Below are 13,363 nucleotides of genomic sequence, written 5' to 3' on the forward strand. Positions count from 1 at the left end.
GCTCTCCAGTTCACAGTGGCAGATACATGTTTCCTCAAATTGTATTTCATCATTAGCAACAAAACACTGTCAGCTGTTTCCTGTGAAGTGACAGGCTCACTTTGCCCATTTTTAAGAAAATGACTGCCAGTTATCTAAGTCTGAATGACCACAGTTTTTCATTCTTTTCAAGCAAAAATGAAAAATTAAAAAAAAAAAAATTCTAAAAAAGTTTCCATTCAGCTACAATTCAAACAACTGCACACATGCTTTTCATACTTCGGTAAGCAGCAAAAGTTAGGGGTAATTCTCATTTTGTTACACAGAATACTAAAAATACACAAGGGTCAAAACTTATTAATAAATTTGTATTGCCTTATCAAGGGCATTCTTACGTAAAACTGGTATTTCTGGCTTGCTCTGTCTTAAATGCAAATGAAAACCAATGATCCCTAACCCAGGCTGGTACCCCTGCTAAAGGTGAGCTAATGAGGTATTAGAGGCTACCCACCTCTGCTTCTGCACCACCTGCATAACGTCAGGATGGTGAAGAAGAGCAAATAATGTTTTAATATTATTAGGAAAATACTTGTGACCCCAGAGGCCCATGGAGAAAGCAACGGCAACCCATTCCAGTACTCTTGCCTGGAAAATCCCATGGACGGAGGAGACTGGTAGGCTGCAGTCCATTGGGTTGCAAAGAGTTGGGTATGACTGAAATGACTTAGCATGCATAGTGCTAAGAAGTTAAGGTTTTTGTGGTAACCTGGCCTTGGGAGGAGGCATCCAGCTTTGAATCTGGTTCTGCCAGATTCTGGCCTACCAGTCTACACGGAGGAATGCCATCTTGACAAATCTTAATTTTTCAGAAGAGAAAGTAAAAATGACTGTTTATAGGATTTTAGGATCTGGTCTCAAGTGACTTGGCTTCTGTGAATAGTGCTGCTATGAACATTGCAATGGCAACCCACTCCAGCACTCTTGCCTGGAAAATCCCATGGACGAAAGAGCCTGGTAGGCTGCAGTCCATGGGGTCTTGATGAGTCAGACACGACTGAGCGACTTCACTTTCACTTTTCACTTTCATGCATTGGAGAAGGAAATGGCAGCCCACTCCAGTATTCTTGCCTGGAGAATCCCAGGAATGGGGGAGCCTGGTGGGCTGCTGTCTATGGGGTCGCACAAAGTCAGACATGACTGAAGCGACTTAGCAGCAGCAGTCAGAGAGGCCCATGGGCTTCCCTGGTGCCTCTGATGGTAAAGAATCTGCCTGCAGTACAGGAGGCTTGGTTTCAATTGTGGATCAGGAGGATCCCCAGGAGAAGGCAATGGCTACCTGCTCCAGTATTCTTGCCTGGAGAATTCCATGGACAGAGGAGCCTGGAGGGCTACAGTCCATGGGGTTGCCAAGAGTGGGACACAACTGAGCAACTAACACTTTCACTTTTTCAGAGGCCCAAGGGCCAAACTCTGAGAACTACATCACCATATTATAAGGTCATACCTGACATACATTCACAGGGGCTAAATTCCACCAGGCCCCAGCCTCCTTATAAAGTAGATTTTTAGCACTAAGACTAAAGGAATGATTTTTTTAAAAAATCAAATGAAACAAAATATTGTCTTAGATACATCTCTGTGAACTATTATATGCACAAAATTTGCACAGTATTTCTAGACTAAGGCCAATCTTTAGAACATTCATAAAAAGCCAGTGTTTCCTTTCTACATTTCTAGTGTATCTCTGAATTGGGTGGGGGGTTGGGGAGAGAAGTTCATTTGTAGATATTTTCTCAAGAATCCTTCTGTGATTAATGTAACCAAAGTAGCTACTTGGCATCTGGTTTTCCTTTCTAAATTAACATTTACATGCAAATACTATAAGTCAGCCATTTGGTTGTTGCTAATCGGCCCCTGGTGTGTAGTTACAGATACTTTCAGTAAGTCTAAGAAACCATCAGAATCAAGTGAGTATTAAACCTGCAGTTTGTACTCACCTGTTGGCAATGTCTTCCTTTCTTCCTTGGATCCAGCCATTTCTCCACTGACACCGTTAGGGTGTGAAGATAGTGAACTGTCTTCCTGACTAGCCAAAAACTGTTTGGTTTGCTCACAAAGCAAAAAATTGTTCTTTTTATTTCCATTTTCTGGGCTTTTCAACCTGAAATTAGGATGGTTAGGATGTCCTCCAGGGCTTCTTAAAGACTCGTGTGATGGAAGCTTGCTTTCATTTTTCTCAAAATTAAATGGCTCTGTCATTTTACAGGTAGATGCCACCAAAATATTTCTTGACATCATATTAAGCGGCAGTTTAACAGTCACAGAAGTCTAAAGGAAGAAATGTATTTAAAAGGCAACTTTTAATTCCAAAAATAGAAGCACTGCAGGCCCAGGTGGTTTCTTTTTTATGCAACAGCTCCTTCTCATAAGTGACTCCAAAGCAGATGTAACTAACTGTGATACTGTAAAAGGAGGGAAGGGGCAGGGCACAACTTTTGAAAGAATAATATAGCCCAAGGACACAACACTGATTAGAATCAAATGGGACCAAGCTGGCAGACAAGACTAGACCTTGATTCTCCATCAGCAAGGGAAATGACACCCCCACAAGTGCCAGGACAGTTCCACTGCACTGTTCAAAGAACAAGGAGTGGGTGGTGGCCCAAAGCCTGGAAGTCTCCGCCCCTTCCCAAAAAAGGATACAATAATCCTCCACTCATTAGCATATGAAATTACCCAGCCTATAAAAACTAACCACACCGATTTTCAGCTGCACTCTTCCTCTGCAATGGCCCATACTCTATGGAGTGTGCACCTCTCTGTATCTGAATAAATCCACTTCTTACCTATCCCTTTGTCTCTCACTGAATTCTTTCTGCGATGAGATGTCAAGAACCCGAGCTTCATTAGGTCCTGAAACCAGGTACCGTGGGTTTTGGCTGGGTTCAAGTCCCAGCCATGTAGGTTCAAGTCCCAAGCCGGGTTTTGACTGAGTTTGAGTCCCAGCCACATGGGTTCAAGTCCCAACCTGAGGTGAACGGTTTCAGTACCAAAGCCTGTTCTACAGGCACAAGAAAAGAATGATTCTTTACCATTTAAGTACAAACTCCAAGTTAAACAAAATTCAACAATGGACAATTCAAGAGACATTAAGCATTACACCTCAGTTTCGCATCATTCCTTATTTTAAAAAGCTTCTGGAAACAACAGGGATAGAAAAGGACTATGAGCTCAGTCGGTAAAGACTCTGCCTTCAGTGCAGGAGATCTGGGTTCGATCCCTGGGTCTGGATGATCCCCTGGAGAAGGAAATGGCAAGCCACTCCAGTATCCCTGCCTGGAAAATCTCATGAAGAGAAGAGCCTGGTGGGCTGCAGTCCATGGGGTCGCAGAGAGTCGGGCACGACTGGGTGACTAACACTTACTGACTCAGTTTTGGGTTTTTTTCTAATGTATTTCTGACCTAGAGCCTACAACTCAGTGGTGAAGTGTAACAGAGGGTAGTGTTTAAATCGGGTCATCATCTGCCTGTTGGGCTTTTCAGAACCTCTCTACCCTCTCCTGCTTGTTGCTCTGCTATGACCTTGAACCTGGTCCCCAGAACGGCCTTGCTCTCATCCCCCTGGTCAACTCTTTGCTTCCTAGCCCTCCTTCACAATTTGCCTCAGCTGATTTCTGTTTGGTTTGTTCCCTGCCCCACCCTCCCAAGTCCTCTATTTCATAATCTCCATTTGGGCTTCATAAATTGTAACTTGGATCTGTTGCTTTTGAAGATTTATCTGTGTGAGCGCTTGGCTGCAAGTAAGGTACACATATTGTTGCAGAGAGCCTCTGAGAAATCTCTATCCAGACATTAGGCTGGCTTCTTGTTTTTCTATTACTCCTTGAGAATACTAAGTGCTCAGGGGAAGTTAAAAAAAAAGTGGAGAAACACTGACCTATAGTTTTGAAATACTGACCTATAGCTCTGTCTTCAGCCTGCAGGCAAAACGTCTGCCTATCTTTCCAAAACAGCTCAGAAAGAGGAAAAAAAAAAACAAAAGGCCATAGATAGCCAAAACTGGTATGAGTAACAGCTAAATGTTATTTACATTACATTTTACGTTCAAGTTGCTCAGTTGTGTCCAACTCCTTGCGACCACATGAACTATACAGTCCATGGAATTCTCCAGGCCAGAATACTGGAGTGGGTAGCCTTTCCCTTCTCCAGGGGATCTTCCCAACCCAGGGATCAAACCCAGGTCTCCGCACTGCAATCCGCATTGTAGGCAAGATTCTTTACCAGCTGAGCCATAAGGGAAGCCCAAGAATACTGGGGTGGGTAACATTGTTTAAAATAGAAGATAAAGAAAAAGCAGAAAAATACTCCCCCCTGGTGTCCTAAAACTGCTATCTCTGTTTTAAATCAGGTCTTGTTGTTGTTGTTCAGTTGCTAAGTCGGATCTGGCTCTTTTCGACCACATGGATGGTAGCCCGCCAGGTTTCTCCGTCCTCCACTATCTCCCAGAGTTTGCCCAAATTCATGTCCACTGAGTGACAACACAGGAAAGATCATGAAATTTTAAAAGAAAAGATACACACAAGCAGATGTCAAGGTGAGGGAACTCTCAGCGGACCAGGTCCTGGGACGATGCCTAACAGAAGGCCTGCAGATGGGCAGCTATGCGGGAAGGCAGGTGTCAGGGAAAGCCTACCTGTAGCAAAAAGCACACTAAACTGAAGGATCAGAATGAGAACTACAATGCTGGATGCAGTGAGAGAGAAATACTGCGAAACTACAAAAGGAAAAAGCAGCTCCAGGGGATACTGGGTGAGGATATGAGCAGTGAGTAACTAGACTCTGCAAGAAATATAAAGAACATCCAGTTAAATCATTAGGACAGCTACCACAAGGACAGAAACAATGTGCAACTTCAAAATTCAAGCCAGGGGGTAATTCGAGTATGATAAAGAGAAAACACCAAATAAAATGACCACACCAAGCCCAAGCAACCAAAGTATCAATGATTAAGTCTCAATTAAAAGAGAAAAAGAGAGATAGACCCAGGGAGAAAAATATCCAGATAGATAATATGCACAAAAGACATATATTAAACAAAATATATGGCAAGCTTGAAAATAAAAGGACTATAACATGTGCTATGCAGATAATCAAAATAAAGTTGGTCTGCTAATGATTAATAGCAGTTAAAAGAACCTAAGGTAGAAAATATTCAGATAACGGGAGATATTTTATATTGATAAAAGAAACACTCCCAGGAGAGAGAGCAGCCAGGAATCTCTAACTCACAATGACATCGCCTTGAGATGTATCAATATAAAGTAAAAACTGATTAGAAGAGAAATTCAATCTCCAAAAGGACACAGCAGCTTTAGAAACATACTAGTCAAGGGATAGAAAACAATCAGTGATAAGATGCATTTTACTACCACAGTGAACTTGATCTAGTAGGGACCAATGCAACCAACAATATTCATTTTTTCCAACACTGAGATATAACGGACTATCAAGTCTACTTCATCTACCTCCAAAAGAAACTAGTATCATACAAGCCACGTTCACTCACCACACTATACTAATCTCCACCTCAGATTTTACTTCCCTGAAAATCAGCATGCAAAACCCACAGTGGAAGATGAAGGGTTTGGTTTTAGTTGTTTTTCTTTCCGGTTGCCCCGAGGCATGTGGGATCTTAGTTCCCCAACGAGGGATCAAACTTGTTCCCCTTGCATTGGGAGCAAAAGGTCTTAATCACTGAACTACCAGGGAAATCCCTGTTTTAGTTTAAAAGTAGTAAAATATTACAAAGGAAATGATGGCAAGCCTGACTATAACAACAATTAAAAGCTTACAAAAAACAGTAAAGAGATCAGGAAATAAGTATTAACTCAAAGATGACAAATTGGATACCTTTAAAAAGTGGGATAAACAGTAAAGAAACATGGAGACACTGTGGGTGACTGGCCCAAACACCACCTTTCACCTCTGATTTGCCAGCCTGAGTTAGAGACAGCATTGGCCATCATCAGAGTTCTCCTGAGTTGAGCTTCTCAGGAAGCCCTGTCCTTTTCTGATGAATAGGGACAGATTCGGCTAGCAGCGTCTTTCACTCTTTTCTTCCAGCCACACAGACCTGAGGCCTGAAGATGAACCACCCACATCACAATGAGGAAGCAGTAAGCATAATCAAGCAGCACAACTTCAGGACTCTAGAGTAGAAAATAACCAGTCTGTTGTCCCTGGCAAAGGCTCTGACTCTAGCCCGGATCAGCCTATGCACAGACCTGCTGTGGCATCAGAAAAATAAACCTTTGGGTTTTCCCTTATTTACAGCCCAAAGGATACAGATGCCAATAAAATAAACGCGCAAGAGGCGTGAACGAAACACTTAGAGGATGAAGATTACTTGATTAACATTCGGGGGCGGCGGGGGGGGGACATTCAATCTCACATGTAACAAAAAAATCCAAATGGGAATAACTATGTATTACCTCCTACGCAGCATACATGTAATTAAAACACTCAGTGATGACAGGAATATATAAATGAATATGTTCTGTCTGGGCAATAATTTGGAGATTGATATATGCACTTTGTTCTCTTGCATATATGTGTACATATATATATGCACATATACATACATGAACATATACATAAATATATTCTTAAAAATGTCCATAGCCATGCACCAGACAAGTCTACTTCTAGAAATCATCCCACTGAAATAATTGTAAATATCAAAAAAAATACAGTATGTATAAATATCCACTTAAAATATAAAAACAAAGAAAAAATAAATTAAATAGAAAAAAGAGAAAGTTAACTGTGATGCCTCTACTATTCTAATAGGATCCTACTCTAATAGGATATTACACTCCCATTTGGAATTTTAGTTTTCAGAAACACTGGAAAATACATGTTAGAACAGCAAACAAAAAATCAGAAAAACACTGAGTTATTTAGTATAACAACTGCAAAATAAAAAAGAACAAAACTCCATGTAAAAAAGAAGACTGAAATACATTAAATTTTAAATAACAGTGGTCTGGGGTGGGTAAGTTGACAAGAAAATCTTTTTCACTATTGTTTTCATTTTCCAAATTATATTAAAGGATGAGTTAATTTTATATAAAAAAAGTATTTTAAGGGTTAAAATATCACTGCATGTTCAATTAAACCTTTTTCCTAAAGTGCGGTTAATTTTAAACCAAGTAAAAAAATCACAGTAATACTTAAACCACAAAACTAGGGTACAGACAGCTTTTCAAGACACCACCAGGACCCTCAACACACAGTCTTTAACTCCTAAAACAGCCTTCCTACCTTTCTCTTTATTCGGTAAGGCTGACAGTCCACAACGCCTTACTACCCTGTACAGTTACCTAAAGACAGTTATTTTAAGTTGGTGCTGGAACCATGTCTTACTAAAAAACTAACAACAACAAAAACCCTTCTAATTTCCTATAGCACCTACTGTGGTGTTTGGTATAAAGAGGCATTCAAAAGATACTTGTACGACAAAAACTATCTAGCATGCCCTATTGCACTGTTTTCCTGACAACTTGGACAGGACAGTTAAATTCACTGTCCGAAAATGTCATCTGACCATCCTAAATAGAGAATTACATCATAGTATGAGTTTACTGAAATTTAATAGCAATAATTCATGTCTTAACTCTTCCAAAGTCCAAAAATTAATAAATATTGACTTTAGGAAGGATAACAGAATCAGTCTTAGACCTAATGTAAAGTTTAGTCTGCTTAGTGGAAGTTGCTCAGTCGTGTCCGACTCTTTGCAACCCCATGGACTATACAGTCCATGGAATTCTCCAGGCAAGAATACTGGAGTGGGTAGCCTTTCTCTTCTCCAGGGGATCTTCCCAACCCAGGATCGAACCCAGGTCTTCCACATTGAAGCAGCAAACAAAAAGGATTTAAGCTTAAAAGAAGCTCCACCTATGGTGGAATCTTTAGGTTAGAATTTAGGTTCACTTGCCTCATCCAATTTAGGAATTTTCATTACAACCCCCAGGGCAAACAGACATCTGGACCTGTCCTATAACTAGAGGCTTCTAACATCCTTTAATTTTGGACAGCCAATTGTAATGCACGTGTCTCTTTAAAATGATTCTCTTCTCCAACTGACTACTGACTCCTGTTGCTGCCCTGTGACCCCAACCTTCCAAACATCTGAAATGGGCATCACGTCCACTTTCCTCCAGGTCCTTCACCAGCTGAGGATCGGCCAGACCTCCCACAATTTAGCACTTTCTCTAGTTCATCCACAACCCAAACACAGACAGGACTCTCCTAAAAGCACAGGATTCGAGATGTGGGCTGACAAATGGTCAACAGGAGAATTGTGCTATCCTTGACTCTGTAAACTACTTTCACCCATGCTCTAGTTTTTGGAGGAAGCAGGACTACTGTGAGCACACATACGGAGCCATCTAAAATCTTTTGGAACTCAATTTTTTTTTGTAATGTATAATTATCATACCACGCAACTGCCTTTTTTCTTCTGATTTATAAGTTCTATGAATTTTAACACATATAAAGATTTATGTAACCACCACAACTGGGATACACAACAGGCTTTTAAAGCTGAGTTTCAACATTATGAAACACTGAGAATGTGCATGTGTCTTCACTTGGCTTCATCCTGGTTCAATCACTGGGGCATAACTGAATATGGAGTCAATGGGCTCTATACCATAATGCTGTACTTCCCAACCTTGGGTTGCAAACTTCCAATACATAGAGGTATAGATATTGCTCTGCGGGTCGTAATACCTCGAGGACGGCCTAACCTCACCCAGTTTTAAAGTAAGTAGTTCCTCCATATAAAATCCACTATTTTTTTACACGCTACTGGTGATGAATAAAATGAATTTATAATCATTCTCAAATCCACAATAAATAGTTTTGTTGTTTCCTTAGCCAACACAAGAGGTTAATTAGAAAGATCCCCAAATTTCTTTAAGGATGATGTAAAAACACAGCAGTGGAATGAAAGTAACTAACTTCTGCAGTTCTATAGGCAAACATAAGGCCTTGGTTTTGTGTTGTCCTTTAGCTCTATGCTTCACGAACTGATCTCAGTAAGACTGGACATACCTTCAAGGGTAAAAACTTTCTTTTATTCCCTTAGAATCCAGCAACCCCTCCCCTATGAAGCCAGGAGCATCCCAGGATACACTACAAACGGTGACATGAGGTCTCTCCTCTCTTTTCAGGAGACCATAGCCAAGAGGTGAGAGTAAATTCACAGTGTGCTGTGCTTAATCGCTCAGTCGTTTCCGACCCTTTGCGAACCCATGGACTGCAGCCTGCCAGACTCCTCTGTCCATAGGGATTCTCCAGGCAAGAATACTGGAGTGGGTTGCCATGCCCTCCTCCAGGGGATCTTCCTAACCCAGGGATGGAAGCACTGTGGGCGGATTCTTTAAGGTCTGAGCCATGAGGGAGCTAAATACCCAAAGTGCATGCAGTAGATAACTCATTTTTCCCCTCCTCTGTTTGCTTTTGTCTTCCCGATAACCCCTTGCATTCAGAGAGAATGACTACCCAAAGGAAACATTCAACTTTTCGAGCTCTGAATCTCAACGGTTCCACAGGAACATGAGCTTTAAAGTCTGTCAGATATAAGTCTGAGCAGTTTCATCTTCCTCATTCAGTATGCTAGCTCAGGCAAATCACTTCATCTTTCTAGGATTCAGTGACTGTAAAATCTAGCCAGCAGCAGTAACTTCCTCATAACATCTAATCATGAGGATTAAACGTGAGGCTGTATGTCAACCACCTAGCACCTTGGCAGATGCCTACTAAACCCTTAAGAGGCAGCTGCTATTTTTACTTTACTTCTGTACCACTCCCACACTCAAAGACTTTCTTCCACTCATGTGGAATTAGTTTGCACACTGAAGAGCAAAATAATTTGAGAATTCAAGTAGTCCTATTTCTTTATTCCCACAGAGAAGGAAAGGAGACCTGGGAAGGTTTAGTAACTCTCCAAACCCACAAGGACCAGGGCCCTTACACAATTGAGATGAAAAAATTCAGGTCATGTTCCTAGGCCTTGCAATTGTGCATTCTATACCCGGATGGCTCAACAAGGCAACCAGAGGCATGCTCCTTAATTCCAGAGGCCAAAAAGGCAAGCACATTTATAGCAGGGCCTGAGTACCAAGAGAAGGCTGCACACCGCACACACGCTACAGACACGTGTTAAACGAACCAGGCTTGCCTCACCTATATCTAAGCAAATGCTGCAATGCACCTTCCTACCTTTTACAGGAGGTAGGAAGGGGGCAGGGGGTAAAATCTAAAAAATATTCTTTGCACTCTAGCTTTGAGTTAAATGAAAGCACTGAATCCACAAGTCAGATTCTCCTAGAAGGGGGAAGGGGTACTTGAAGGGGATGCAAGTGGAGGTTTGCACCCTGGAGAGTCATGCCTGGAAGTTATGAACTATTTTCCAAACCGGCTCCAAGTCCCCCTTACGTCCAAAGCTCAACTCTCACATCTCTCGCCCCTCCCCCCAACACGGGATCTTCCCCCACCAAAACCTCCCACCCCAGACGTGCCTTCCCCGGCCAAGCTCCCAGGACCTCTCCAAACCTTCGATACTCTCTCCACCTCCAGGCCCCTGGGACCCGCTCAACGCCCGACCTCAACGCCCGACCCCAACGTCCAGCGCCCAACGTCCGGCCCCCAACGACCGAAGCCCCGCAGCCCTCATGCAGCCCCTTTCGCTCCCCCGTGCGCATGGGAACCCTGACCTGGAAAAAGGCAAAAGGGCTGTGGATCCGATCTGCCTCTGAAGCCTCCTAGGGGTGGCGGCTTCTGCCCGTGTCAGGAGCCCTGCCTCCCAGTTGCGCACCCCGAGCTCACCTCGCTCTGGGTGCCCGGCCGGCCCTCCTGGCGCCAGCGTGGCGCCTGCGCAGTCCGCGCCCAAGTGCTTGCGCTGCGTCCACGTGCACCCTCCGCGTGCATGCGGAGGCGTGCTTCGGCCCTGGTGGTGCAGCTTTGTGAGGGCGGCTACAAAGTCTCAGGGCGATCCTCTGCGGATACATAAGGTACCTATTTTTCCAGCTTCTAGAAAGGAGTCTCTGGAAACTCCAAAGGCAAAGATGCAGACCTTGCCTCCTCAAAGGTCACTTGGGTCATATTAAGCACTTAAAGTCTTAAAAAAGGTTTTTCAAATCAATCCCTGCTTCGGTGAGCTTGCGGAAAGTAGGTACACGTGATCACAGTTTGCCCTGAGAGCACTTCATTATAGTTGATGTTGCTCAAAGAAAAACGCTTGCGAACTTGTTTTTTAAACCATGACTTTAACAAAAAATTCAGAAAAATGTTACTTGTATGTACCCATCACCTAGTTCCAATAGTATCTATTTAAGGTCTGTCTTGTCTGCATCAGTCAGTATCCCACTGATGCAACAATCTCTGGTGATTGAAGCAAATTCCTACTTGTATACTGTTCTCTTTTTAATCAGTTCAGTCAACTCAGTTCTGTCCAACTCTTTGTGACCCCATGAACTGCAGCAGGTCAGGCCTCCTTGTCCATCACCAACTCCTGGAGTCCACCCAAACCCATGTCCATCGAGTGGGTGATGCCATCCAACCATCTCATCCTCTGTTGTCCCCTTATCCTCCTGCCCTCAATCTTTCCCAGCATCAGGGTCTTTTCAAATGAGTCAGCTCTTCGCATCAGCTGGCCAAAGGATTGGAGTTTTGGCTTCAACATCAGTCCTTCCAATAAACACCCAGGACTGATCTCCTTTAGGATGGACTGGTTGGATCTCCTTACAGTCCAAGGGACTCTCAAGAGTCTTCTCCAACACCACAGTTCAAAAGCATCAATTCTTTGGCATTCAGCTTTCCTTATAGTCCAACTTTCGCATCCATACATGACCACTGGAAAAACCATAGCCTTGACTATTTGGACCTTTGCTGGAAAAGTAATGCCTTTGGTATTTAATATGCTGTCTAGGTTGGTCATAACTTTCCTTCCAAGGAGTAAGTGTCTTTTAATTTCATGGCTGCAGTCACCATCTGCAGTGATTTTGGAGCCCAGAAAAATAAAGTCAGTCACTGTTTCCACTGTTTCCCCATCTATTTGCCATGAAGTGATGGGACCAGATGCCATGATCTTACTTTTTGAATGCTGAGCTTTTAGCCAACTTTTTCACTCTCCTCTTTCACTTTCATCAAGAGGCTCTTTAGTTCTTCTCCACTTCCTGTCATAAGGGTGGTGTTATCTGCATATCTGATGTTTTTGATCTTTCTCCCAGCCATGTTGATTCCAGCTTGTGCTTCCTCCAGCCCAGCATTTCTGATGATGTAATCTGCATATAAGTTAAATAAGCAGGGTGACAATATACAGCCTTGACATACTCCTTTTCCTATTTGGAACCGGTCTATTGTTCCATGTCCAGTTCTAACTGTTGCTTCCTGACCTGCATACAGGTTTCTCAAGAGGCAGGTCAGGTGGACTGGTATTCCCATCTCTTTCAGAATTTTCCACAGTTTATTGTGTTCCACACAGTCAAAGGCTTTGGCATAGTCAATAAAGCAGAAATAGATGTTTTTCTGGAACTCTCTTGCTTTTTCGATGATCCAGCAAATGTTGGCAATTTGACCTCTGGTTCCTCTGCTTTTTCTAAAACCAGCTTGAATATCTGGAAGTTCACGGTTCATGTATTGCTGAAGCCTGGCTTGAAGAATTTTGAGCATTACTTTACTAGCGTGTGAGATGAGTGCAATTGTGCAGTAGTTTGAGCATTCTTTGGCATTGCCTTTCTTTGGGATTGGAATGAAAAGTGACCTTTTCCAGTCCTGTGGCCATTGCTGAGTTTTCCAAATTTGCTGGCATATTGAATGCAGCACTTTCACAGTGTCATCTTTCAGGATTTGAAATAGCTCAAGTGGAATTCCATCACCTCCACTAGCTTTGTTCTTAGTGATACTTCCTAAGGCCCAGTTGACTTCACATTCCAGGGTGTCTAGCTCTAGGTGAGTGATCACACCCTCGTGATTATCTGGGTTATGAAGATCTTTTTTGTACAGTTCTTCTGTGTATTCTTGCCACCTCTTCTTAATATCTTCTGCTTCTGTTAGGTCCATACCATTTCTGTCCTTTATTGAGCCCATCTTTGCATGAAATGTTCCCTTCAGTTCAGTTCAGTTCAGTTGCTCAGTCGTGTCCGACTCTTTGAGACCCCGTGAATTGCAGCACACCAGACCTCCCTGTCCGTCACCAACTCCTGGAGTTTACTCAGACTCATGCCCATCGAGTCGATGGTACCATCCAGCCATCTCTGAAATGTTCCCTTGGTATCTCTAATTTTGTTGATGAGATCTCTAGTCTTTCCCATTCTGT

General features: G+C 42.8%; 1 protein-coding gene across 3 annotated transcripts in view; it reads right to left on the bottom strand.

The window, feature by feature from the left end:
• Positions 1–10,897, bottom strand: part of TDRD1 (tudor domain containing 1) — a 51,060-nt gene extending 40,163 nt beyond the window's left edge. For 2 of the 3 annotated variants that reach the window (XM_043475807.1, XM_043475809.1), the window contains exons 1-2: positions 10,761–10,896; positions 1,977–2,307 (exon numbers count right to left, since the gene is read on the bottom strand). In XM_043475807.1, coding sequence (XP_043331742.1) covers positions 1,977–2,277 — 301 coding nt within the window. In that variant the 5' untranslated portion in view covers positions 2,278–2,307; positions 10,761–10,896. Of the gene's footprint in view, positions 1–1,976; positions 2,308–10,760 lie in introns of all 3 variants that reach the window. The other variant, XM_043475808.1, reaches the window with a different exon arrangement.
• Positions 10,898–13,363: the final 2,466 nt, after the last annotated feature.

Source organism: Cervus canadensis, chromosome 8 (assembly GCF_019320065.1).
Source record: "Cervus canadensis isolate Bull #8, Minnesota chromosome 8, ASM1932006v1, whole genome shotgun sequence".
NCBI classification, from domain to species: Eukaryota; Metazoa; Chordata; class Mammalia; order Artiodactyla; family Cervidae; genus Cervus; species Cervus canadensis.